The sequence below is a fragment of the Anopheles stephensi genome, chromosome X, assembly GCF_013141755.1.
Source record: "Anopheles stephensi strain Indian chromosome X, UCI_ANSTEP_V1.0, whole genome shotgun sequence".
Taxonomy (NCBI): domain Eukaryota; kingdom Metazoa; phylum Arthropoda; class Insecta; order Diptera; family Culicidae; genus Anopheles; species Anopheles stephensi.
In genome coordinates this window covers 15249981-15277851 of record NC_050201.1, presented here as the reverse complement: position 1 = coordinate 15277851, position 27871 = coordinate 15249981, and the positions used below count along the sequence as shown (strand labels likewise).

At 45.1% G+C, this 27871-nt stretch overlaps 1 protein-coding gene across 3 annotated transcripts; it reads right to left on the bottom strand.

Annotated features, from left to right (window-relative positions):
- Positions 1-70: 70 nt before the first annotated feature.
- On the bottom strand, positions 71-27810 carry LOC118510450 (histone deacetylase 4). 3 transcript variants are annotated; one of them, XM_036052268.1, is made up of 12 exons: positions 20817-21004; positions 13938-14065; positions 13700-13807; positions 13480-13611; positions 13277-13347; positions 12936-13075; positions 12174-12317; positions 11420-11661; positions 10907-11338; positions 8817-10559; positions 8403-8710; positions 71-8317 (listed from the first exon to the last, which is right to left on the bottom strand). In XM_036052268.1, the coding sequence occupies exons 2-12, from the start codon at positions 14061-14063 to the stop codon at positions 8257-8259; spliced, it is 3507 nt and encodes a 1168-aa protein (XP_035908161.1). In that variant the 5' UTR covers positions 14064-14065; positions 20817-21004; the 3' UTR covers positions 71-8256. The 3 variants fall into 3 exon arrangements, with proteins under 3 accessions (XP_035908161.1, XP_035908151.1, XP_035908171.1); XM_036052258.1 differs by lacking the exon at positions 20817-21004 and adding an exon at positions 26813-27810 and having other exon boundaries at positions 1414-8317; XM_036052278.1 differs by lacking the exons at positions 12174-12317; positions 20817-21004 and adding an exon at positions 26813-27810 and having other exon boundaries at positions 1414-8317.
- Between the last annotated feature and the right edge of the window lie 61 nt (positions 27811-27871).

Below are 27871 nucleotides of genomic sequence, written 5' to 3'. Positions count from 1 at the left end.
AAGGAATCTGAATAAGCTTACCTACCTAAGCTACAATTAAAAAAAATGATCAAAACCCACACTTGAATTATTTTATGCGTAACATATTTTATTATACTCTTTTTTTACTCTCATAAAATACTTTTTGTTCTCTTAGAATAACAACATTGTTTTTTTTTTTGTTTGTTTTGTTTTGCTTTGTTTTGCTTTGTTTAATAGGAATGTCTCAAGGTGATTAATTAATTATGCGATACGTTTTCTTTGTTTTTGCAACAGTGTTTTTTGTTTGTTTGTTGTTGTTTGAATTATATATTGTTTTTGTGTGTGTGTGTGTTGTTTCGCGACACAACTCTCTCTCTCTCTTCCTCTCTCTCTCTCTCTCGGCATATTTTTCCTCTCCTCCTCGTTTAATTGTTTTTGCTAACAATTGCAAAAACAAGAATTGTTCTGTTCCACCGAACAAAAAAAGGGGCCCATCAATTGAAATATTATACTCAACGGTCAAACGGGTCATATACGACCCAAATATGGCGACATTCGCCTAAGCGTACGAAGGATAAACAATTTTGCCCAGTTGCGGCGGGTCTGCGTTTGTAATGGTAAGAAGGTGATCCGCGGCAAAACAGGAGCAGGATAGAGAGACAGAAAACGGAAGTTAAAAATCACAATAGGATGGCAAGTTGAGGTTACGGGCCTGGAGTCAGCTAGTCAGTCAGTCTTAGTATGAAATGTGACGGATGAGGTCTGTCATGTCGACGCCATCTGTAAAATCCCATTCAACGTTAGTATGACTGGAACAGTCCACTCCAGCCGAAAGGAGTCATTCTAGTTGCATATCTGTTAACTAGTATGCGGTTGACTAACTGGTTATGCCCTTGTTGCAGTTGGGAGGAATGGAGAAAACAACTGACCACTCCGAAACCGAGCTACAAAGAGCTAACCCATCTCAAGGAACGAGGAACCTCCTGCTGATACTACGGGAACGGGATCCTCGACGTTCCACCAGAAAAAAAGCACATCCCTTCCTAACGCTTAGCTTTCAACCTTTAAAAAAATCCAACCTCATCATCGCTTGGTGGATGAGGTCCTCTTGGTTGGTAGGAGTCCTAGAAGGACTTAGAAGGACTGCTCTTTTCCATCTTTTGCTTGCTTGCTTTTGCTTTTTGACCTCAAGGCAGAGGGGAGAGGAACAACCGCTTGTTTCCGGGTCCGGATGTTTGCGTTTGTTGCGTTATGCATTTGATGACAATCTTCGTGGTATTATTCTGCTTCAAAATATATATATGTATACCACACACATACACATATATGTATTGTTAAAACAAAGGCAAAAAAAAACTGAAACAAGTGTCCAGCACTCTTTCGTTTTCGTTTTCGTTTCGTTTGTTTAGTTTACAAAAAGGCTCGCTCGCTCGCTCGCTCTCTCTCTCTCTCTCTCGCTCTCTTTCCATTGCTTCACTAAATCTAACTCTCGTTCTCGCATTTCTGGAAAATCGTGTTCGGGGGGTTTTTTGCGTATGTATGTGTGTGTGGTGGTTTTATGGTATTACTGAAGTTCCTGATTCTTTTTCACAACTTGGATTAAAAAAAAACTATACAGCCACAACACCACAACAACAAATCAAAGATATCAGGTATCAGGCAGGATGACAGAAGGATACGAGCTCTGTTTTTATATGTATATCGATCTAACACACACACACACACAACGCTCACATACACACGTACACGCACACAGAGGAAGGAAATGGGATCATGATGAGCGAAGAAGAGGTGAGGCAGGGTTGTCAAAAGGAGCGGGTTCTTCTGCTGGTGTAACTGAACTCTTGGAAGTAGTAGTAGACAACAGCTACTGTGGTTAGTGGTAGTAGTAGTAGTAGTGGTAGTAATAGTGTTGTCTGGTAGTGTGAAGCTTAAGTAGGATAGGATACTAATGCCTGAGCGAGTGATTTAGCTGTCAAACTACAAAACACGTGCCGTCAGTGTGGTGAGTGTAGGAGTAGTACAGACAGGGTTTGCCTTCCTCGATAAAACATTCGTCCTACTCTAATCGTCTTCGTTCGTGGACATTCCTTCCTTTTTGTTTGTTTGTTTTTGCGATACATAACATACATAAAACATTTAAATCCGTTTTTTTATGTGTAATTTGTTGCTTTTGATTTAATTCCTTACGGGTTGGATTCGAACCCCAACACAGCTACTAGAGATACGCACAGACATTCACACTCCAAAAATATGTTATCCCTCTGGCTCTGATTCGTATTCGTGTTTATTTTACGGCTTCCCCAATTATTGGACTTCTCCTACTAGCTTCTATTATAGACTCTTGCTTTCGTTTTTTTCAATTTTTATCAAACAAAACATATACATATATGTATATACGACGCTGAATGTTTTTAAAACATTTTTGTATATCTGTTTAGTAAATTGGCTAACAGGTTCCTTATTTACCGGTTCCGGTTCTTTACCGTTTGTCATTTTTTTTTTCTCTTCTGGGTCATATATGAGTTCGCTTGTGCGTGTGTGTGCGTGTGTATTTGATACAAACAGGACTCTTGCAGCTTTACAACAGTGTCATCATCAAAAAACCAAACTGCTGTCTTTCTACAATGAGCTCTCTTTTGTGTAGTTTTCTGAGGCCTACACCTTAAATAAACTCTCTCTGTCTCTCTCTTCTTGGGCCTGACAACCACTTAGGTCATGCCATTTCTGGCTTACTAGACCTATTGATACCATATAGTTGTATAGTTAGTCCTCACTACGGGGGTAAGGTCCGGATGGGAATTGAACCACGGTCCTGCCGTAGGAAGACCGGTGCCTTTGTCGCCTCCCACACCCGGGCCACCCCAAGAGCTAAATCAACTGAGGATTCTGAATGAAGATCTGCCCCCTCACGTTAGTAGCAGTTAGTGTTCTCACTAAGCAGAACTGAGGACTCTGAATGAAGATCTGCCCCTTCAGGTTAGTAGCAGTCTCTCCACACTAAGTAGCTTCGGCGAATCCTGTTTCCGGTTCTGCGCTTTCGCCGAGAGCTCACCTCTCCTATATGCTACGGAGCAGCTGTCCTCTCTCCTCATCAAACCAAGCTACCTCAAACAACACCTTAACCTTATCTAGGTGGACCCCGAAACCCATCACTACCGGACCAGTTAGACGTGACGGAGCATAAACAACCTCATGCACTAGAAAGATGAGCTTTTAAAATTACTAGCCTACATCGGCATCAAACCGTACTCTGGACGTGCTGTAATCCTACTTACTTGAGGAGGCCTTATCAGCTTCCATTCCTCAATCTTTCATTCATTCATAACCCATATCAAACTATGGTAGTCTCACTACAACTCTGGAGAGCTCACTGTATACAGCAAAATATTTGAAATCTCGCTTAAGAAAGTCCTGAAGTTTGAAGTCTCGCTAAAAATAGATGTCAGCATCTCTCTTGCACATCTCTCTCTCTCTCTCTCTCTCTCTCTCTTTCCTTCTTTTCTTTTGCTTTGTTAGCATATTGAGAGTTTTTTTTTCAGTTTTTTCCTATTCTTCCTGAATCCCTGCCTGTCATGTCATTAAAAATTTGTTAATCTTTTTTTTTTTTACTCCGTAACATACACATCACACACACACGCACACGAACACACAGAGACATACGATAAGACAGTTACTAACAGTTGTGATCATTTTGCGAGTGTTTTGTGTATGTGTGTGTATGTCTTTGAAGTCTAATTTGAGTAAAAATTGCAAAACGATCCTTTTATCCTTATCCTGTCAACCACCGGTTACTACCATCACACATGTATAAAATAAAATTGCTATGTTAACGCCAGACCCCGTTTCCCTCCGTTCCGCGCCCTCACCCAAAAACCCTACCCGTACCTTCCTCCCTATCCGCTTCCTAGAAGTGGTGGAGGTTAGCATGTCGGTTATTAGAACTATTGATATACGTATATCACTCCCTAACCTTGGTTTTTTTTTCCACCCAATATACACGGCATAATTATTTATGTGTGAGTGTGTGTGTGTGTATTTTTATATTATTTACGTTAAACGTTTTTTTTGTTTTCGTTTTTACCTGAAACTATTATATCACTTTTTCACGCTTCGCTCTTAATATGTTTCGTTTTTTGTTATACTTTACTTTAGCTTTTTTGTTTTCCTTCTATCTATATATGTTTGTGTGTTTTATTTTCTGTTTCTCATGTGTGTGTGTGTTTGTGTGTGTGTTTTTTCCATTAAATTCTTCTACTTAGAGGTAGCACATAGAGCACATTCGACACAGCAAATGGACATAGAATCCATATACGTTGCGCTTAACACACACACACACACCACATTCAGAACGGTCTTTTGTGTGTTTTTTTGTGTTTACAAAAGGAGGAGTTTTAGGAGACAAAAACAAAGCGTGTAGACCGCGAGTGTGTGTTTCCAGTTTAATCATGGTCGTAGTGGACGGCTGTGTCGGGTTGTCTCACCCGCTTAAGCGCCCTCATCTTCCAGGAGGCCTGTCCGCTCGTCTACCGAACCGATCTGTCGTAAGGACCGGCCTGACTATGGCGGGAAGGTTTCGTCTCGGTATACGAGTCGCGTCGCCGTCAAACGAGGATGATCTGACCGACCATTAGGGACGACTTTTATCTACCAAGAGAGACCTCCAACATCCAAAAGAGACTTCCCCCTTATCTAAAAGGGATCTTGTTGTCTAAGCTCAGGTTTCTAGTGCCCAACAAAGTTCTTCCCATCGCCACAGGCATACAGGAAGTCTTACCAACAAAAACAAAAAACCCGCTGACCGTATACATCGTCTAGCACGTGTGCCTGTGCATGTGTGTCTGGTTGTTTTGTGTGGATGTGCGTGTATGTGCGCGCGTGAGTGTGTATATGAGAGAGTGAGAGAGGGAGAGAGAGATTTATATATAGAGAGAGAGAGACGCGTGTGTGTATGTGTGTATGAGCTTTTCCTCTTCAAAGAAAACAATTATTATACAAATGACACATATATCTATCCATATATATATTTATAATAATATATAAATATATATACATAGAATAATAGTGTTAAGTGCCGGTAATCACGTTGGGAGAAACACGACAATGCCTAGGTACAGCATGGTATAATGGTTGAGCAATTCAGTTTAATTTATCTTAAAAACGAACGTAAAGCAAATATAGACTAGGCGTTAAAAATAGTGTTTTGGGAGGAGGGGAAGGGGAGGAGTTGTGTCGTTAATAATGTTTTCTGTTTTTATTTTGCTTTTGTTATTTTTCCCGCCAAGAAAGGTTATACTAGTGCAGGCAAGGTGCACAAGGCAACAGAAGCAAGCAGTACATGTACACAGTTAGAAACAACTAGACACACACACACACATACATACACACACATGCAACAGATTCAATAGTGACATCCATTTTTCCCCTTTCTATTGTTATGCTACCTTCTGACTGTTTTCACGTCACACACACACACATACACACACACACACAGACACCTACGTTACACGCACGTGATCTTTGCTTCTTGGGGACAGATTGAAGTTTTTAAACGGCTTTGTGGTTGTTCCTTTGACTGTTTAACTTTTTCCTGCACCTTACAAATTTCGATTTTGGTTTTGTGACTTTTAAAAACCCTCATCTGTAGCTCAAAAAAGGTGTGTCTTCGCAATTTTCAACTTCAGCTTCCATTTAATCCACTCGCCACAAAACACAACCACGCGCTCGCACACACACAAAACGGCTAACACACATTTAAACGACTTTTCTGCCACGTGTGTGAGCTTTTCCTTTTGTTGCTCCCTCTTTTTTGTTGCTATGTTGTATTTTGGTTTAAAAAAAAAAAGTTCGTACGACCATTATACAATGTGCTTAGTAGTTATTAATTTTAGACGGAATATTTGCGTGACACGGGAAGGTGTTAGTGGTGGTAGTGTTGCGCGTCTTCCCATTTTGCTGTGGGGGTGTGTGGGTGTATTTTTTTGCATAAACACGATCCCACGCCATAACAAATCCTGGAGTGTCTATGCTAGTGGCTTATGGACGCAAGTGCGCCTCTCCTAGCGCTCCTAGCTCGAACAGCAACGTTTGCTTGTATGTTTGTTAGTGTAGCAAGATTTTTGGATGTTTATACTCTTTCACACACACACACATCTACCTAACTTCTGTTCTCCATCACGATAACGTTACATAAAACTCTTGCATCTTCTAAAAAAAAATCAACAATTTCAATATTAGGATGTGTTTTCAGCCTTTTAAAACGTTATGGTTTCAATGGATTCCCTTTTTTTTGTAGGAGCATGGCTTCCAAATACAAGTCGTGTGTGTGTGTGTGTGAAGAGTTGTATGTGTCTGCTGTGTCATGGGTGTTTTGAGGGAGATTGAGTTCGTATTTTTCGAAAGTATTCCTAAAACATACCCCTTCTTACATACGGTATGGGATCACCGTTAAATATGAGCTCAGTATGGCGTTAGGACGTTGTTTGTCGTTGTTAAACATCAATTTTAATGTCAGCTATGTTAAGCACTCTCTCTCTCTCTCTCTCTCTCTCTCTCTCTCTCTCTCTCTCTCTCTCTTTCTCTCTCACACGCACACGTTCAAATTCAAGTTCATTTGCTTTTGCAAATGCTTTGCTGGTAAATTGTATTAGAGGGCATTCGGCATACTTTAGCTAGCTGACCATTTTATTGAGATCCGTTACGACCTCAAACAACAAGCAACGGTTTAGTTGGATGCATTTTATTAGAATAGGTGTTTTGTTTCGTTTTTCGTCTGGTCAAAGGGTGTGTCGTGTCGTGTATCTCGTGTCTGTCGCAACGCATGTAGAAGGTACTGGATAAACGCACTCAGTACTCAGCTGATTAGTACATCAAAGCGGCTGTGTGCTTTCCCCTGAATCGGACAACCAGTAACCAGTGCGCTACTCAAACACCAATCAGGCCTGCTGAACTTCGTAACAAACAACAGAAGCGGCACTCGTGGAAAACACCTGAACAGTGTCTACCCGTTCACATCAATCTTGCTCCTTTCCTTTGCATTCATATGTATGTGTAGGTGTGCGTGTCTTTGTCTTCTGTTTCATAAGAAAATTATAAGGAAAAGTATGATTCCAAAATATTATCTCTAGCTTGCCAATTTTACATACAAACAGCACACACACACACATTGGTTTCGAACGTGCATGTATGTATCTCGTCCTAACTGTTCTCTGTTACACATGTTGTTTTCTGGTTTTGTTTTGTTGTCCTGTTTCCTTCGTTTTTTTTCATTTGCTTTTTCATTTCCGTAACGGATATACTCTTTAACAAATTCATTCTAAACATTATTAAATATTACAAAAAATCCATCCATATAATCCATATATGCAAATGAAGAAGGAGTCGTGCGTGTGTGTGTGCGAATTTTGTTTCTACAAACAACATTTGTTTCCACACACACACACAAACACGATTAGCCTGCCTGGTGATGCAGGCTAGTTTAGTTTAAAGTTTCCCCGCTTGGTCGGAAAACGTGTACCCAGTTGCAATTCGTTAAGTATTAAATCTCTTCCCACCTTAAATAATTGCACAATTTCTTACAGAACGAAACAAAAAAATGAAACAATTCGCTTCCTAGTGCACACACACACTAGCCACCTCGTACTAGAAGCGATCGAGATGGGGGGGTGGGGGTGGTGGGGAGGGTGCATATTTTGTTTAACACAATATGCCCTGTGGCGCTGCGCTAAGCGTAGATACACACGCATGTTAGGAGATACGCGGAAAAACACAAGATCCAAACATCCATGGTTAAATCCTTTCCAACGCTGGAAAGCACCGATGTTGAAATTGCTTGCCCATGTTGAATGAGGCTATTACTCTGCATATTCAATATACAACGATTGAATACGACACAGAGGTCAGCGTTACATTTAAACACCATTAACATCAATGCTTGCTTTTCGCCCTCGTTCGGGCGTGGTGCGCGTGTGAATGGCATACGTTTTTGTATGGTAAGAGGTGATATGCACACGACACACTCACACACACACATTCACAAAGAAACAATCAACAATACGTTTGAAACCCGTCCCGAAGACCAGGTTACCAAACATGCATAGCCGTATTCCGCGCACGGAAACGTGTAACTATTCCAACAAACAAAATGTCCTCCACGAACAACACGCTGCTTACTGGTTTGTGTCGTCGTCGTTAACCGATCGCCAGTCGATTTCGGTGGCTATGAGGGTAAATTTTCACACGCTTAGGTGTGCGCGCGGTTCTACACGCACACACACACAAAATACATATAGAAAATTATTTGGACTCATCTTGGTCCATCGGTTCCTCGGAGTCTTCGCAGGACACATCGGATGTTCTGCAAAAAAAAAATCAACAAAAAACCACGAAAGGATTAAGAAAAACTCGCAAATGTTGCGCCATGTTGCGGGCGGCAATAATACCTCTTCAGCGACTGCATCGACAGTCCCGCCATCGCAGTAACAGTGTCCGACTCTTCCCGCTCGCTGCTGTGCGCCTGCAGCGCGGATAGTCCAACGGTGTGAGCGTATCGTTTGACGCACGGCCAGTGCGACACTTGAATAGCGATCGTTTTCTGCAGCGTTTCCACTGCCGCCTGGCACGGTGGTCGAGCCAGCTCGGACGGTGCGATTGTGGAGGTGGTGCTTTCGCCCAGTAACGCCCGTACGCACTCTTCCGCTGAGTCGCAAATCGCCGGCAAATCGTAGCCTCCCTCCAGTGCGAGCACAATCTAGACGAAGCGGAGAGAGTAAAACAAAAAAATGGTTCATTCCATTACTGAGTTAGGCGGACGATTTGATGGAAGAGGGAGGAGAGCTTTCCCCAACATTCATTACCTTGCCATTTGCGAGCTGCATTAACTCGCGCGTCAAATAGCCGAAACAGGCAGGCGAAACGACGTACCCACCGAGCGGTGCCGGATGCCCAACGGCAGCATCAAACCCAGCCGACACGAGCACAATGTCCGGAGCGAAATCCCGCGCGATCGGCATCACCACGGTACGAAATGCTGCCAAATACTCTGCATCACCGAGCGGCGGGTTGACGCCGCCGGACCAGGCCACATTCACGTTGTAACCTAGCCCGGCGCCCACCCCACACTCGGCCGGTCCTCCCGTGCCCGGGAAGAAGTTACCGTCGTCGTGCCGGTGGACGGACAGGTAGAGTACGGAAGCGTCATCGTAGAACGCTTGCTGCGTACCGTTACCATGGTGTACGTCCCAGTCGACGATCAGGACGCGGCGCATCTCGTGCGGCATCCGGTGCCGCAACAATCGGGCGGCCAGCGCTATCGAATTGAAGAAGCAGAAACCCATCGCTGCGTCCGCCTCGGCATGGTGGCCCGGGGGCCGTACAACCGCGAAGCCGTTCCGATTTTCACCCCGCGCCACCTTGTAGCTCAGGTCAATGACGCACCCGGCCGCCATACGGGCCGCCGCCGCCGTGTGATGCTCGTTCCAGGTCGTGTCGAGATCGACCCCAACGCCACCACACGCCAGCCGCACGAAGCTTACCCGACTCGTGTCCACTTTCTGCCGGTTCAGCTGACTGGTGCCGAACAGCAGCGCGTGCCCTTCGGTGTGTACCGTCTGCAACTCTTCCTGGGTCGCTTTGCGCGATCGCAGCTTGTCGCACCGTATAGCCAGTCCCGTACCGACCAACCGGGCCCAGATGCTCTGCAAACGGCCACTGTGCTCCGGGTGGTTCGCATTATCGCCGCACGCACACACGTGCTTGAGCATCAAGCTGTCGAACGCAAGCCCGGTGGTGGTTGTGCGCAATTTTTGCTCGCGACTCGCCCCGATAATAGCTGACGCGGACGAAGAGGTAGTAAGTTGCAGTGCCATCCCGACCGGCGGGCTACCGGAAGCGGAGGATGAGCCAGTCGTCGCCGAACCAACTGCCGTGGTGGTGGTGCCACCAGTGCCACCGACCATCGACGCGGCCAAACCTTCGTGCGTATAGCTCAGCAGCGAACGGCTGCGGTTTTGCACGGTCAGGTTCACCGGAGGCGGCAAATCATCGTCCCCACCGGCAGACGATTGCCCGGTGTCGGAAAACATGCTTTGCTGGGCCGTTTGGTGTCCGCCACTGCTGCCTCCTCCTATGGAGCTCAAATGTACCAGCGGGCTGGAGGATGTGCGCGAAAGCGGTCGGAGCAGGTTTGCTGCTGCTGTGGCAGCGGCAGCATTGCCGGACGCATGGTGCGTGTAAGGATCTTCCAGCACCGACAGCTGTATCGATCGTCGCATAAACAATTCACGCTCCCGATGATAGTGTTGCTGCTGGTGTATCAGCTCGGACAGATGCTGGTGCTGCTGTTGGGCCGCTGCATGGCTGAGGTCGTCATGCGACGATTGGTGAGACAGCAGGTGCGATTGGGAGGTGCTCTTAATGACGCTGCTTGCCAACACCGTCTTGGGTGGTTGCTTTTTGTCCGTTAGGTCGATCACCTCGTTCGATTCTACTTCTTCGCGCAGCTGCGGTTCGCGGTTGACGCAGTTAGCGGCACGTGTCAGTGCCGTCTGGCGAATCTTTTGCTTCATCAATAAATGCTGCTCATATGCTTGTCGTTCAGCCTGCAAAATATGGGAAAGCAAATGTTAGTAGTAGGAAGAGGTATTGGCCTCAAACGAGTATAGTCAAACAGATGCTTTGGATTCATGTATCACTCAGAATGATGAAGAAGTTAACCCCGACAACAACATCAATGTCGAGATGCATAGGAGAAGGAAACTTGTCTACTCAAAACATCTGGCACGTGATAGAACAAAGCTTGGATATTAATGGCCCTTGTACACTCATACGTTTTTAACACACAGTATCTGTCCAAAACAGACGAAAATCTCTTCAAAATTGTTTACCGGTTTTTTTTTTGGAACGATAACAAGAACAAACAGAAGTCTGGTAACACTAATGTATCTACCTCGCTGTTCTCAAAGTGTGTCTGGCTGATGTTCATCATAGCGGCCGCTGCTACACTGCTCGCACCGGCTAACATCGGATGCCCAAGCGGTAACGGTGCCGATTGCGTACGTCCCAGCGGCCGATGGCCCTGCTTGTGCAGCCGGGCCTGAGCCACATGCGCATCTGTGATCGACGGTTGATGATGATACATGCTGGAAGAGCCGGGCCCGGATGACGATGAGAACGCACCGGTAAGGTGTGCCCGCTCCAAGCCGACAACACCACTGGCAGCGGCGGCCGCAGCTGCAGCTGCAGCAACGGCCGCAACGTTTTGGTTACACTGCTGTTGCTCTGTGATATCCAACATTGACGGGTTGACGAACGGTACACTTGCACCCTGGCCGCCGATACTACCGATACCGAGATGCGTCGGTCTGGCTGCGTTGATAGTCTGAGGAGTGAACAAGAAAAAAGCGAGAGCATTAGTAAAATCAACCCCGACAAGCGTAGATATGCACGGGACAATATTTACCAGATGAGCAACGGAGGCGGCTGACGAGCCGAGGTGTGGCCGACCGAGCGAAATGTTGGGCATTGACGGTGAGCTGAACAGTGACAAATCGTTGATGCTCGCGCGGGATGTTCCCGAACCGTACTGTGGATCCTCGTTCTCCTCCTGTATCGGTGCGTTGGTGGGTGAGGCACGGCTGCCCACGGTTGGTGGGGAGTTCGGACCGGAATCAGTTGTGGTGACGCTAGCTGTTCCCGCACAATCTGAATCAATGGGACAGGATGAATGTAAAAAGCACCAGATGAAAAAAAAACCTTGCGAATCACGATAACGCAAAGATACTGAAGTAGAAATAGATGTGTGTAGTTTAAGGATGTGAATTGCAGGCAAAGAGATATATAGATTTATCTTGAGCAGCGACATAGATGGCAAAAAAACAACTCTTATATAGCAATTACGGATTACGGATGTTAGTCAAAACGGTCACACGCACACACGCACGCGCATCTGGAGAAGGATCATTTCAACCCCTTTTGTGCCAGGAGTGCCAGAAGGATCCGCTTTTTTTTCGGTGCGCTTTGCTTCGAAATGCTTAGCCAAGAGAATGCAAAACAACAATAACAACAACAGTAAGAACAGATAGTTGAACAGCGCGCGCCCAACAGTTTGCGGCACCTGTCCTATATATCGAACCGCCATTATTCGCTCTGCATGAGAAACTGGAAAACAAAAATGGTAGGAAACATTGCAAACCAAGGATCAGACGAATACGTACTTGTTTGCGCGAGCGCCTGGTTGTGCTGCTGCTTCTGGAGTCGGCGCAAACGCTCCTGGCGTCGGGCGGCCAGTGGCCCATTCAGGGAACGCTTCTCGATAACGCGCTGCTTGAGACGGATTTTCAGCAAGTTCGGTTCGGATGCTGCGGCGGTAGTCAGTTAGTGAGTCAGTACTTCGGTATCAGTAAAAGCGGGAACTTGGCTTCATATATATATATATATATAGATGTGTGTATGCAAGTATATATATATAGTGGTGTGTATTTTTTTTTTGTATGGGCTTGTGATACAAAAACATAACGGGTAAGGTTTAAAGGAACTTTGAGCACGGGAAGGTACTCTCAGGGGAAGGATTTAGGAATTAAGGACGAAAACAGCATCTTTGTAAATCGGGTTTGGTATTTTGGGTGGTATTTGCCATTACTTTTCTATTAAAACAATCAAACAAATGTATTATTGTGTTAATCGTTAATCTGAACGGATTCATGCAAGAAAATTGCCTAAGGTTTTTTTTTTTGCATCTTCTTGTGCGTAATGCAAAATCAAACGACATGTGGAGCACTAAATGTCATTTTGGTTTTGTTTTGTGCTGTACATGTTGCTCAGCATTACACACGCAGATGGAACCGGAATAAAGAATTTCGGGTGTGGGGAGTGGGTGTGGGGGGTAGTAGATAGGCCAACACACAGCAACACAAGAACACTCAGATGAAGGTGTACAAATCGTCCGTTGGCACACGGAAAACAAGCTGACATCTTACCGGTTTTTCGGAGTGGAAAATCTGGATCGTACTTCGAGATTGAACTCGGCGGTGGAGGGATTTTGTAAGGGTGCGAACTAACAGCCGCTGCAACGGCACCACCCGGTAGCGATTCGCCGGATGATGATTTTACGACGCCCCTGTAGAAAGATGGCAGATGTCATGGATCATTAGCGAGCAGGCTTCTTCAACGCTTCGAAAGGAGTGAGGTTTAGGAAAACAGGGCAAAATATTCTGTTTGATACTTTTGCTTGAAATCTACTCGTAATAACATCTCAACTGATAGCACAGAAAGCGTCTTAACAAACTAGTTTTTTGTAAGAAATTTGAATGCGTTTTACCAATTTCTGTAGGGCAACGGTGAGGATAGTCCATTCGATGCAGCGGCTTGTTTTTTCTGTATTAAAAAAGTCTGCGGACAAGACGAAACCGTGAAAACATGATTATTAGCACATTGGGTACTACATCTCAGATAGTTTGAGTAGTGTAGTCTAGGTAATTGCTTTGAACCGAAGACCGACTGACACCACATGCCTACGCTTACCTGTAGTTTTTGTTTCACCTCCGAGCTTGCGTTCGCACAGCATTCATGTTTCTCTTTGCGCTTGATTGCTTCGCGTTCTCGTCGTTCCCGTTGCTGGGCCGCTTCCTCCGCTATCCTTTGATCGCGCAACTCCTGGGAAAAAATTGTAAAAAAACCCCGCAAAGAGATAAATTTAATGTGAACACAATTGCATAGTAATAGAAAACGCCCGTGTGCCTACCTGAAATTTGTGTTCCAACTGCTGCCGGTGCTGCATCTCGAGTTCCTTATTTTTCTCCTGAAACGCATGCCAAAGCTTTTGCTTCTCCAGCTCTTGCTCTTTTTGCAGCTATTTGGTAAGGTTAAACGTTTACCGAATCGAAAACGGTTAGCGAGAGTGATACTTGAAGGCACGACGGGATTTCTCCAACAGCAAACCGTCCGTCGTCAGTAGTTTTTCTCTTAGTTAAAAAGCCTACCTCCAAAATTTGCTGGCTAATGTCGGCCGGTGCTGTTATCTGTGACGATGAGCTACTATTGAGCGCGATACCGGTGTTCGGTACGACTAGTACTCGGTCTCTTCCCATGGTCGAATCACGTGCCATTTCTAAAACAGAAAACGAACATATTCAGATTAATAACAGCTTGGATTATGCTGAGAAGTATGATTAGATCTCGATTCAACGGTTACAATTTAAAGGGAACATCCTTAACATTTACAGTAACAGCTTGGATGCAACCAATATCGGTAGAACATTAAAGAAGAATTTCCAGGGACAAACATATGAAGCGGTGGCTAATATGTTTCGCTGATACGTGCGGCAGCAGTACGAATCGAACACGGTTCGGTCGAGAATTCAACCGACACCGGGCGTGCGTTTTCCGAGTCCGCAAACTAGCCAAATATTTTATCAACGCCACCGCTCGTGAAACATTGTACACCGTGTGTGCGGGATATACGCGGCTGCTGAATAGATAGTTTCTCACGAAACCGCGCCAACACTCGCATGTAGGTGTTTCCGTGGTTTGTGTGAGGTTGCTTTGTATGTGTGGGCGTTGTTTGAGTGCTTCATATACGCAATAAAATAAAAGGTACGCCTGGAGAAGCTATTTTTAGTCACAAATCGATAGACTCTGCCCTTTAAACCATGCCAATGCGCTAGCCTTTCTCCCACCCACCCCCGCCCGCACGCACCACCGCGCGTTCCCTTCCTCTTGCGCACTCCCCTGCCCCCTCGCGGATCGGCACTTGTGTTATTCCGTCATCGCGTGTTGAGTCGAGTGTGACTATTAGCAAATGTTGGTTACTAACATTTTGCCATCAACAATTCCTCTAAAAATGGGACACAAAAAAAAAGTCTTGTGGAAATGGCAGATAGGAACAAAATATATGAGCGAGAAAAATTATTCACAGTTGTGGCTTTTCCACTCTTTGTCAACAATTTAAAAGTTTGTTGTAAAAGACGTAGGAAGAAAAATCCCTTCAACATCCGTTCTTCCCCCATTTTTCGCTAGCATTGCTTTGAGCGGCATAAATAATTGGCGGCACGTCAAGAAAAAATAGTAGATGCTGCGTATGGATGTGCGAGCTCGCTGCTGGATCGGCTACTAGCTGGCGTTGTATGTACTATACACCAGTTATCGGACATTCCGACAGAAGGATTAGACTATTGCCAAGCTTCAATTATGCCACAGCGCCCTCCGACCGAGGGCAGCAAACGGGTTGCTGAACATGATCGAAACCAAGAACATAAAGTGTATGTGTATGGGGCGGCCGGCCAAGGTCAAATCCCATATCCATGCAAATGCCTGTTTAACCGAATATCTATATATAAACTCAGCGCAAAAACCCATAGAAGAAAGGAATCCTAAACACATCACAGCGAAAGAGGGAAACGGAGCGAGGAAGGATAGAGAGAGAGAGAGTGAGAGAGAGAGAGAACTTCTTGCACTTAGAAATATGCTTTATGAGGTGGAGCCCAACTTTAGTTGACACAGAGTGTGTGGGTGTGGGTGTGTGTACTTTTCTTTTTCTTGTTTGGCGCTACAAACTTCAAGAGGACCTGGACTAACATCGTTGGCTTCCTTAACTTAGTTTTCTCCGTAACTGAATGGTTCGTTCTGCGTACATGGAGCTGCGACCGGGTGGGATTCGATATCCGGTGCTACCATATCCGGCCGGCAACTCTTCCGCCTCGACCACCGGACAGCCCCAACACACACCACTACCTCTGTATCCCATACTCTACAACATAGTATACAGGTGTTTTTAAAGAGTTTTAAGGTACCACCAAGCCATAATCAGGATATTGTTTTACTCAAAGGCCGGCTCTCGCGACCGAGCCAGCAGATCAAGGTGTTCGTGTTAAACGCTGTCTTTGTAGTGTTTCTAATGAGGTTTAAGCTCGGGTGACGGTATATACCTTACCAGGTTATCGGCATAACACATCACCTGGAGCTAGGCTATCCGACCACAAAAGCGTTGTGGGGGACACGCGTTATTACTTTTACATTATCTAAATTACACACAAAGACGAAGAGAGATAGATTGAGAGAGACAGAGAGAGAGAGAGAGCAACTAAATTGTATTGCGGCATTCCGTAGCACTGGCTCATAAACATTTCACTTTTCTGTTTCTCTCTATATCTCTCTCGCTCTCTCGTTTTCACACACACACTCCACGTTTGGTTGCTGAGTGCGTATGTACATCACACCGTCCGTCCGCGTATGGCGAGTGTGTGTTGATTGTTGTCGGTACGTGTTGCTGGCTTATACTGGTTGCTAATGTTGATAGTAGAGAAGTATGACGCAAAACAGCGAAACAACAACCACCAACTACAACTGCTCCGTGACGTCTCGCTGCTATTTCTTTCCATCATCATCACACACCGCTCTAGCAGTATCTTGACGATTGTTCGCACCTTGTTTTTTTTTGTCCGAATTCGGGTCCTCCTTAACTCTTTTTTCCAACATTTCTTCACATTCTTTGTTGATGCTTTGTTTTGTTTGGGTACTGGTAAATTATGAATCTTAAATCATACAAATAACACCTTAATATAGGCAAGTCCCACAGCTTCACCTACACACAGCCACAAACCCCACACACACACAAACACACGTATACATCACATCAGTCCACATTTAACATTCTGGAGCATTACCATCGATCAAATCTCCAAAATAAACCGTGACGGCAGGTTTCTCCCTTAATGGGACGCAATATAACTCATACACACATACATTGCGGAGCGCGCACGCACACCTTTCGTTCTTTTTTTATGTGTTGTATTATAAGGTCGGAAGCGTTTCATACCGTCGGTCCGGAATCCAGCAGATTCCTCCTTATCCCTTGGTATGACCCTTGCAAGTTACGTATACTCTCCTTTTCGCTCTCTGTACGTCCCACCACCAGACGCCCCACGCTCCTCGCCTTATCTCTCCACCCAACCAGCTGTGGGGCCATGCATACTTTTCCCACAACTTGGATCAAATACCGATTTCCGAGCGGGGCCTAGTGGTGAATTTGACGCATGGAACGATCTCGATCACGCTTCACGGTTCGGCAGCTTTTGGATGACATTTTAGGGAACAGCCCACACACGCCAACCTTTTGCTAATAGTATGCCAACAGGTTACTAGTTTTCTTGTTACTGTACACCAAACTGTTTTACCACGAACTAAAAATACTTTCTCAATGCACCAGCATTTCCTCTATTCAACGTATCCCTCAGTAAAATTGTTAACAATCTAGCAGCATCAAGCCAGTCAATCTATTAATCAACATAGATTGAACGCGACTAGTTAACCTTTAAGCCGGTGAACGATTTACTAAGATTCTTATCAAACTGGCAAATGCACCAACAGCCACCATAATCACGACTCGCATTCTATGTGTCTGTTGTAGCGTCTATCGTGCATAGGTCACTTTGCTATAAATGACACATTACGGCTATTTTTTTTCAATTCCATTGAATGTAAGTACGAAGAGATGAATGAACAATATCATCAGGATTTTTGTTAAGTCGCAAGGAAGAATATCTCCTCGTCATCTCTTCATCAGCACAACGACCTTATATCCTGACCGAATATCCTGACACGAATAGTAAGTACGGAGAAACGATACGATTGAAATTCGATAGCGGAGTCTTTTCCTGGAAGCAAACGGTGCTACTACTACTAATACCGTACTACCGCGAGAGCTGCTCTAATGCAGGCTCTGCAGAGGAAAAACCCAACTTTTAAGTAGAAAAAAAGACTGTACACGCCACGATTACCGCTTTTTTCGGTTTGATTTGTCATTAATGACTTCTATGTATTGATTTAAGAAGACTGTTATTTGGAAAGTCAAATCGTTGGAAATGGTTCCCCGGACGGGATTTGATATTTGGTCCTGCCGTGTTGTGGCGCCGCTAGCGCATGAACCACCGGACCCGACCCGTTTGATCTTCTTCTTCCTTGGCACTACAACCTCAAGAGGTCTCGGCCTGCCATGTCTGGCTTTCTGTGACTTAATTTTACCCGTAGTAAAGTAGTCAGCGCTACGTACGTTTGACCCGTTTGATCGCGCTATACTTTTCTACATTGGTTCTACAACCTCAAGAGACTGGTTACTATTGGTTTCCTTAATCCTTTCCTTTAATTGGTCCTGGGATGGATTTCGATTTCCCCGGTCCAGCCATGTAAAGACCAGCGCCGGTATCTGCTTCTGCCACCGAAAAACCCCTTTGGTACTACTTTAGCTCGCTTTAGGCTACAAGCATTACAGTTGACAGAGGCTCGAATATACTATTAGGCCCTATAGTTTTCTTCTTCAGCTCTACATTTTCAAGAGAACTATATTCCTGGATTTTTGACTTAGTTGTGTCATAGCCTGCGTATAGAGCCGGATCCTCGGATAGGATACCCTATCTTCTTTTTCTTTGGCACTACATCCTTAAGAGGTCTTTATTTCATCGACACGCAAATGACTCGTAGCCGGGCAGTCAATCTAGCGTACGTGGAGATGGTCCGCGGATGGCCGATACCAACTATACCTTTGGGCCGGTTGCACCCTATCTGGGAGTTTTAAACCTCCACTGGAGCGTCCAGAAATAATCTCCCTTCCTACTAGAGTTATTTGAGGGTATTACCCATGACAACCTTCAGAGATCGTGATTTAATCAGAGTCCTTGGTATTTATATTCTCGCTGCTGGATCCTCTCAACTGGTCCGGACAGGACTTCAGGATTCCATGCATTTGCATTCGTCATCTCTTCTTCTTCGTTGGCCTAACGACCTCTTATGTCATGCCTGCAAAATTTTGGCTTACTAGACTTAATGATACCGCGTTGTTGGATAGTCAATCATTTCTAACTAAGGGGGAACAAAGATCCGGATGGAATTTGAACCCCGGTCCTGCCGTAAGAAGACTGGCGCCGTTGTCGCCTCTACCACCAGGCCACCCCATTCATTCCTAATAAGCAGCCTTAATAAAATCTTCCTAGCCAAAATCCAGCCTGCCTTTACCTGATCGGCAAAAACACACAGACTCACTCTCTGAAGGCAGAGGCGACCAAGATATTACCATTACAACATGTGTAACCTTGAAAAGTGCCTTCCTCATACGATGTTTTTTTTCTACTTTTGCTGTCAAAAGTAAGACATTTGGATCTCTCATAGCGCTGCCGCCGCTATACTTGCTTTTTGGAGGTCCACGACGGTATTTGGAGGGACGCTGGGGGCACCAAAACCTGCAAATGAATTTACCCCATCCACCCATACTCGAATCGATTGAATAGCAACACATGAAGCGGTAGTGGACTGAGGAGAAGTATTGATTTGGGATCCCAAAACGCAAAAAAAAAACTACACCAGGAAAAATAAACATAAAATCCTAATGTTTTGGATGGTTTGTTTTGTTTGCAAATTTTACACAAAAATATAAGCCGCCTATGGCACGGACCTGTTGTGATCGTAGCGATAAGCCACTGTGTGGGGCGATTGTTTTCATGTACGCGCTTTGCTAGTGCTGTGCACTTTACTTGAAAAAGTTGCATTTATAAACTGTTTATTGAAAACTCCATCAAAAGGCGGACTTTGGTGCTGAGATGACGTGACAAACCACTCACTCTCTCTCTCTCCCTTTCTCTCTTGCTCACTCCGTATTATTAGTTCCGATGCACTGCAGAGCAACGCAAGTGTGTTCACCTAAGCATGTGTGCGGGGAGCATGGGCAATGAAATGTATGTTTATTTACTAACCAACCACAAACACTCACAAAACCACTACGGAACAGTCAATAATTATAGAGTTTGAAAGAATGGCCTCTAATTTGTTGCACTCTTTTTTTCGCATCAAACGAAAGCAAATGTCAAAATGCATTGTTTGTTGTTGTTTCTTTTGTTGCATCCCATAGTTTTTTGTAACTTTTAGCAGCCACATTCGCCACATACAACAAAAATCCACACATCCCCACACACAGATGTTGTGCGACGAACAGCTGTATCACGGGAAGAAACGTCATTTCGTCTGCTTTGGGTGGGCAAACGAAAACAACACAAAAAGGGGCAACTAATGTGCTAGGAGAGCGTGAATAATAATTATTCCCGAGACGAAATGATTATTATTAAATACAACTCGCTAATGCCACCAGCACCAGCAGCTGGTAGTGGTGTGTTGGTAGTACGCACGCTTCTCTGCACCAATACATAACGGGGCACCGTTAGGTTAAGAGAGTCGAAACAGCCAACACAACACGCATTCGAGTCGTTTTTTGATATGTTTTACACACGCTCACAGTTCGTCTGTTGGTGCTGCATCCGTGTCTTGCGTTTGTGGTTTTGGGGGAGCATTTATTTTGTACTTTTTAGTTTGTATCGGGATCCAGAACGAAGTGTTGGTTAGCATGATAATAGGCTAGTAACCATATAAGGGGGGAGCACTAGCCAGCACTGAATGCTGCTGATCAGGTTCCGATAGTTCCTTTCACTCAAAGGCTTTGATGGAGTCCGCCCCATAATGCGTGAGAGCGAGTAGAGAGTTGCAAACGAGCAACGAGGCAGCGCACTAAACCGCGAATGAGCGAGTAGGCGAAAAACAACAGAGACATTCCCCAAAAAAAAACTCCGACAACCCCAACAACAACAACGACACACATAGCGAGAGAGAGAGAGAGAGAGAGAGAGAGAGAGAGAGAGAGAAAGAAAGGGGACACCCTAGCCAACAGAAAAAAGGGGGTAGAAAAATGCACACGCACACAGACACACAAAAGGCACAACGCACACGTAGGGCAAAAACAAAAACAACAACAACAAGAATGCCTAGACAAGAAGAAAGTTAAATCTTAATATTTGCATTCGGTTCCGTCCGTTCGCACGCACCATGGAGCACATAGAGAATTCACACACGCGGGCACACCACCAACAACACTGTTATGGGAAAACTTTTTTGGGGCGAAAGTGGAAACAAAAAATCAAAACTGAGTGTGGCACTTTTCCGGGTGGCGCGACACGTCTGATCGTTTGGAGCGTACCACTGACAATACGCACACGGAAACGGCCGCGATCAACATGTAGCCCCACGCGCGCTCAACTCGATATCACTCGTGAGTGGTCCGGGCGCAACTCATCGAACCAGACCCCGGTAATCAGTGAGCGCCGCGTCCGCACGCCAAGCTAGCCGGACGGTTGGCGATAACTGTGCGAGACCGTGTCAAAACTTGCGAGCAGAGAAATGTGGAGCAATCACGGTGCACGAACAGAACCACTGCTTAACTGTGCACACATTTAATGTGCATCAGGCGTACATTACAGTAGGCTCAACTGTACTATGAGGAAGTGGTGAATGGCAATATTAGCTATATTTATCGAGGACCCGCTGACAATTAGCAAAACATACATGCAGACATCAAGCAGATGATGTTTCAATATGTCGGAGGCAAATGTGTATATCATAATTCCCATCCTCGCTCTCTCTCTCTCTCTATCTCTCTCTCTTTTATGCGTCGGGGGTTTGCGGTGCTGCACGCGCTGAGTTCCGAAGGAACTCCTCACGAAAAATACTCACAGACACACACACACACACACACACACACAAGCACAGACGTAGCGGATTACGGTGCTCCGCCGAGCAGGGACCGATAACCGAAAGTCCACATTGGGAATGTACATCTCCACATCATGCCTTCCATACAACGGTGAGACAGAGAGCTACTAGTACTGCACACCACCACTACGAAACAATTCAATGGAATGATAAATAGTAGGCAAGGTAGTAATGTGCAGCGGTGACTATTTGCTGACACTACCCCACCTTACAGAGTACAACAACAAAACCCACCAGCAATACGGTAAACAACTACTCAATCTTCAATACCCTCTTGTGCTCTTTGCTTACAGTACGCTTCTCTTGCTCATCGTTCGGTGCTGCGTTCTGCTATAGTTCTGCGTGGAACTCACCATGCTGGCTCCTTATATGTTTGGTGGATTCTCAAGCAACGCACAAATCTCCCGAAACGTATACGGGGTTTGCCCACTAGGACTAAACTTTACCTAGAGTAGGTAAAAAACTACTCTGAGGTATCGCTTCTCTATGTATCGACTCGTACTACTATACGAACTAGTCGTCCCAATTGCGGGTGTGATGGATCCTACACCTAAACCGGTTTGCTGGAGGTGTGCAAAAGATGTTATCAGCATATGGTGACTACTGCTTTTCTAGAACAATTCTATATCCTAATAACAAATATATATAACAGTTGGATAGACAACTCTTTTGTCCTAACTATGGAGCCATTTTGTTTTTGAAAAATTCAACTTGAACTGCCTTTGAGAGTGATATGGCGACATTTCAACTTTTCGATATCCCTCTACCAACTACTACTAACGATATGTCTTAACCCTCCAAATAAGTCTATGTTCTGATGATTTCCTTCCAGTGACCATTCTCTTGAAACAGGAATGTCCGAGTTTGTATTGTGGATAACATATTTATCAAGCCGTTGTTTAAATTGCTCTGTATTTTCTTATCAAAAAGTAGTGCGAAAACGGAAACACAAGAAATTTAGTAGAAGCAAAATTTCGTAGCACCATCTTTGTAAGTGGCAAGGCCAAAGACGTAGCTGCCCACAGTAGTAGTGCAGTAGTACTACAAAATGCTGTTAAAACTAACATCAAAATGGAGTTATTTCAGCCTTGTAAATCATATTCTTCTGAAATAAAGCTGCATAGTAAACGATGGATGTGATATCCTGTTTCTGATTTCCTAGTTCTTGAACTTTGAGAGGGTTTGACCTGCCATTACTGGCTTCCTCGAACTGTTTTCAACCGTTTCTGAAGAGTCAGTCTAGGGTGAGATTCACGATTTAGTTCATCCGTGTGAAAACATCTGCCACCGCACCACAGGGTGTGCAGAAATTTGAATGAAAATTTTGTTTGCAGCAAATCGACAGTAATTCTGATAGCAATCGGAGCCTCGGCTAAATGTAGAATTTTGTCACCTACTCTTTTGTAATGAAGGTTCGGTTTTCCGGTGTATTTTCTATGACGTGAACAACGCACCGGTACTATACTAACAACGCAACCCAGATTTTAGTCTGCCCAATTGTGACTACTTTCCTTGGCCCAGATGATATACTTTAACAAGGATAATCCGTTGTAGATATTCATAGAAAATTTTAACAATTCTTTTCTTTTCTTCTTTTTCTTTGGCTATTCTAACTCAAGAAGCATTCGCCTACCATTACTGACTTCTTTGAAGTCTTCCTTGCCCCGTTTTGGGAAGGGATATACAGGAACTAAACATTATTTTGCAGAAAAACGGTCTTCCCAAAGTCCGATCAGTGTACTGCCAGTTATGGACATCATATTAGCCTAGGAAGCTGGTATTGCACTTTACAAGGTCCTAGATACCATGCTGGGATTTAAAAACCTGGAATACGGCCAGATTATGTTTAATATCTTTTTCTTGCTGTCGGCGCTAGAACCATGGACGATCACTCATCTTTGACTTGTTGAGACACCGCTCCAGGATAAAACAGGTGTGCTCTTTAGGTGGCAAGGTACACAGGACATACTATCCATCTACGGATATTATAGACTCCCAGGAAATCAATAAATGGCGGGCCAAGGCATCTCAAGGTTGACACCCAGGAAATAAACCACCAACTATTTGATGGTTGTGAGTTACATTAGCGTGCATTGGTTAACGGTTGCGATGCGATTTCAGCAACCAAAAAACGAAAGCATCAGTCAATATGCTTGATGCGCGAGACATCAATCGATTAATTGCACACCTTAACGCAATATTGCTAACCAACCTGCACTCAGCAAAGGCGGCGGGCGAATCTCTCAGCAACTTTCCAGCAACCTGCAGGAAGCCGCAGACGATCGCTGGCAGGAAGTGAGGCAGCAAAAAAAGCACGCCCGCTGGAGGTTAGGATACCAATTCAATTAGATCCTTTCGTAACGGCGACATGTGCGCCTCTGCAAACCTGCGGTAACGCTCGGAACAAAAAGGGACGGTACACAGCAATGACGACCACGCACCGGCAGATGGCGAGCGTTGTTATGATGTACCCAATGTACCAAGTTAAAAACGCGCTCCCTTTTATAACACATTCCAACATTTTCCTTTCATTCCTTCGAAGGAAGGTTTTGCCACAGTTTATGCTGGTGCTGCTGGGATTGCTACTTGCTTGGATGGTCGATGGTGATGATGGTGGACGTGAGCCGCTTTGTGTAGTATATGGCTGTGTGGTGAATACTATGTATTGTGAAAAAGGCTATTAATAGCTACTGCGCCGTATCGGTTTGCGCACTTGTTGGCATTTATAAATATATCTCAGATTTTCCACCACTCTCCTCTTTTCCTTTCCCCCTTCACGCTTCTCCTGTGTATTGCCACCGTGCCACCGCTATACCGCGCTGCATAGTGTAATATAGCCTTCCAAACCTACCAATCTTTCTCGTTTATATTGCGCTCGCTTTTTTTTTGTTTGTCCGGAATTTCGTTTGCCATTATACTGCTGCTGTTCGTGCTTGGAAAGGAACGGAACCTCATGCCGGGTGGCTATAGGTATCCGATGCGGCATATTATGCCACTTAGTTCTAACATCCGTTCATCCCCTTCCGAGAGTTGCCGTCACCACCACCACACCTTCCTTGTTTGGTTGCATCATTTAATCAATATGTGTATCGTACAACCGGAGAGCATATTCGCCAACATCCTCACTTTCCCGCCAATCAGTGGTGCGCCTAATAAACGCATTCGTTACGCCGGCATGCTACTATTAGCGTGTCCTGCATCCTGCCGTTTGCTGGATGCAGTACACGCTCCTGGTTTGCGATAGTCATCTGTTTACCTGCTGATGAACCGTGCGGTGAAAAATTCCTACTGCAACATCCCGGAAGCCGGAAATGAAACATCCTGCAGTATCAACATGGAACAGGAGGGCATTACACAAGCCGTTCCATCCATTATGAGCGTACAACGGGCGGTGGAAAGTCTCGATCCATTATGCAGGCTAGGCTAGTTTGTTAGCTGCAAGACTAGCGAGGCTGTGTGCGCAACACATCCCATATCTAATTAGTTTTTTAATTATTTGCGTTTCGATAGAATCCGTTCCAGATATGCAGAACGGGAATCCTTTCAGCCGTTGAGCGTGTGTTAAAAATAAATCCATACAGTTGTCGAGTCTCGTTAGGAGCAGAGATATCGACAACGTGAGCAGCAAAAAGTATGTTAAAACACAAAAGGCACACCATAATAATAAGCATGCTTTCTGTTCGGCGTATCAAACAGCAGGACGAAGCATAAGGAAGGCAAACGAACTTGTGAAATAAAACAAAACTAAAAATGGAACCCATCATGCTCGGATACAATTCCAATTAATTCTATTTGCATCGCGTATGTATTGGGAGGAGCGGGCAACGACCAATGTTCGATCTGCCTTGATCCTAGAACCTGGAACCTCACCATGATTGGTCGTGGCCTACGCACCCCGATTCGGACGGATAATTCATTCTTTTGATTTTCTGTTGCGTTCCAATGCGCGTCATTCAAATTAAATTTCAAGGACGCAACATCAAACCATTCATCCTTAAACGGTTTGTTTCTGGTGAAGCTTTTTGGCATCTGAAATTCCAGGATTTCGTTGCGAAAACCCGATTGTGCTACATTGGCCACCACCTGCACTGCTGGGCGGACAGCATTCGGTTGCCGTTTCATTGGAAATCTGTTGCATTAGTTTAAATGCAATGGTTGTTTATTTATTTCTTCTACCGATGCGCATACCGGTTTCGCTTTAAGGAGAGCGATTTAAGCCTTCATTATTAGGGTAGAAAGGTCCCCGCGGTGCAGTTACGGTAGCTTCTTTTTCTGCTACCGATCATGTCCCCACACCATCGCAACGTAAACAATACATCATACACCGCAACGGGGACGATGTATATGTTTATTGAAGCAGCGCTCTTCAATATACGTGGCCAGAAAGATTAGACGACTAAAACAGCCCGACTATAATTAGAATCTCACTATTTGCTGATTATTGCCAAGCGCGCTATAAATACCGCGCGGGAAGAAAAGAGCATGGGACGGCGTGGTGGACAAGCATAGAATAGGAACAGCGCGGGGGAGGCTCTTGTGTGCCGAAGGGGGCGAAGAGGGTTCAATATGGGAAGCTCGGACGCGCCCGCAAGTGAGAGCAAACCGAAAGAAGAAAAAAACACAGGGGGTAAAGTGAAACTTGGGGAGAAGAAGCTGGGAAGGGCGCAAAGAATAAATAAATTTCGTTCGACAAATCCCTATTTTTGGCTTCCTTTTTTCATAACCGAATTTTGCGAACAGCGTTCAGACAGGCGCGCGCAAAACCGTGAGCGATTGGGTTGGGTGATTCGTTAGGATCATCTGCCCTCGTGCCTGAGCGCGATGGGGGTTTAGATTTATCCTATCTTTCCCACACGGTACCAAATACCCCATTTCCCCAGTACATGTCGTGTACTCGTTGCTGCGCATGTTGCCGTGCACGTGAAAACACCGCTTGGCTATATTTACGTGCTCCTAAGCAAGCACTCGTCAGACCTCCAAACCCAGTCCAACAGCATCATCAACGCCATCATCATCATTGTCGTCGTCATGGCTTCCTTCCCCAGTACTGGGAAATGATGGGATGGTGGAGAATGAAGGGACTGGGAAAACAAACCCCATAACTTGATGATTGAATTGGATTCCATAGAAGGATTCGAAGGATCATTATTTCTGCCAACTTTGGTTCCGCGCGTAAAACGCAACATTCCTGAGCATATTCGCAAGTGTGTTGGAAAAGGGATGAGGTGTGTTGGTTTTATTTAAATACCTATATTAGTGAAACATTACTTACCGTTAAAGAAACTGTGCATCGTTCCGGCAGGCTTAATGCAGTCAGCGTGGAAGGGTCAGCGTATTTAAACTGTCCAAAATCCTGTCGCCGGGGACCGCCTGGTAAAGATTTTTCGGGTGTATCTGATTGAAGGACGCGCGTTGATTACGTACCCCACATTTTACCGTGCAGCGAACAACATTGCAATTAGTTCACGGGGTTAAGTTAGGCTATAACTCTCTTAACACGTTTAGCACTATGCCTTTTTAGACATCCGGAGGGTTGGGGATGGGTCGTATGGGTGGGGGATTGGCTTCGTGAGGTATGAAGCAGCTTCCGTCGATCTTGAGGAACAACCGCTGTGCTGAACGTGTTAAGTGCGCTGTAATCGGTAGCCAGACAGTGGTAGACTCTGCGCCGTCTTTTATCTGACACTAGTTGAGCTCTGTAGTATCGGCAGATCGGAACAACCAGCAAAGCAAATGGCTTGCCCATGCAGTTGAACCATAAACCTCGGAACGTCTTCACTTTCGGTGTCAGCGTGTATAGCCCAGAATACTGGCCTCGGTCGGCTGGCCCTGGGCTCCGGCGCTCGGCGTTGGTGGAGTTCGCCCTTTACGCGTGATACCGCACCTACAATACCTTCACCGAGAAGGTGCTTTTTTGCACGCACGAACGGGGAAACCGTATGCCCGTATGTACACTTGTAAGCTCGCTCCAATCGCTCGAGGGGTTTTGTATTGCGCTGCCAGTGCACGTTCACAGCGCGAAACCTGCTGGACGGTGATGCCCAACGGGAACAGCACGCGCACAAACGTTCTCCATTTTGTCAAACTGTGCCACAACACATGCGTTTTTTTTTTTCTTTTTGCACTACACAAGCTGGAAAATGGCTACTTTATGACGATCTAGAAAGATTTTTTTTTTTCGTTGTTTATTGTGTCTGCCTTGTTATCAAAAAGGAATCCAAGTGTTTTCGTACTGTCAAAACCCGATTGCTCCGATTGGTCAAGGTTGCTACAACAATCAACAAGTGGGTCCGTTCGCGCCCATTGCCAAGGTTACTATATGTAATTATTT

What these genes read in the sequence shown, in the direction of transcription:
- LOC118510450 (XM_036052258.1), bottom strand. An exon ending in CCGTTGCCCTACAGAAATTG is followed by an intron (nt 13,076 to 13,276) that starts GTAAAACGCATT and finishes ATCTTTCTACAG; the next exon opens with GGGCGTCGTAAAATCATCAT. An exon ending in TTTTCCACTCCGAAAAACCG is followed by an intron (nt 12,318 to 12,935) that starts GTAAGATGTCAG and finishes CTACCGCCGCAG; the next exon opens with CATCCGAACCGAACTTGCTG.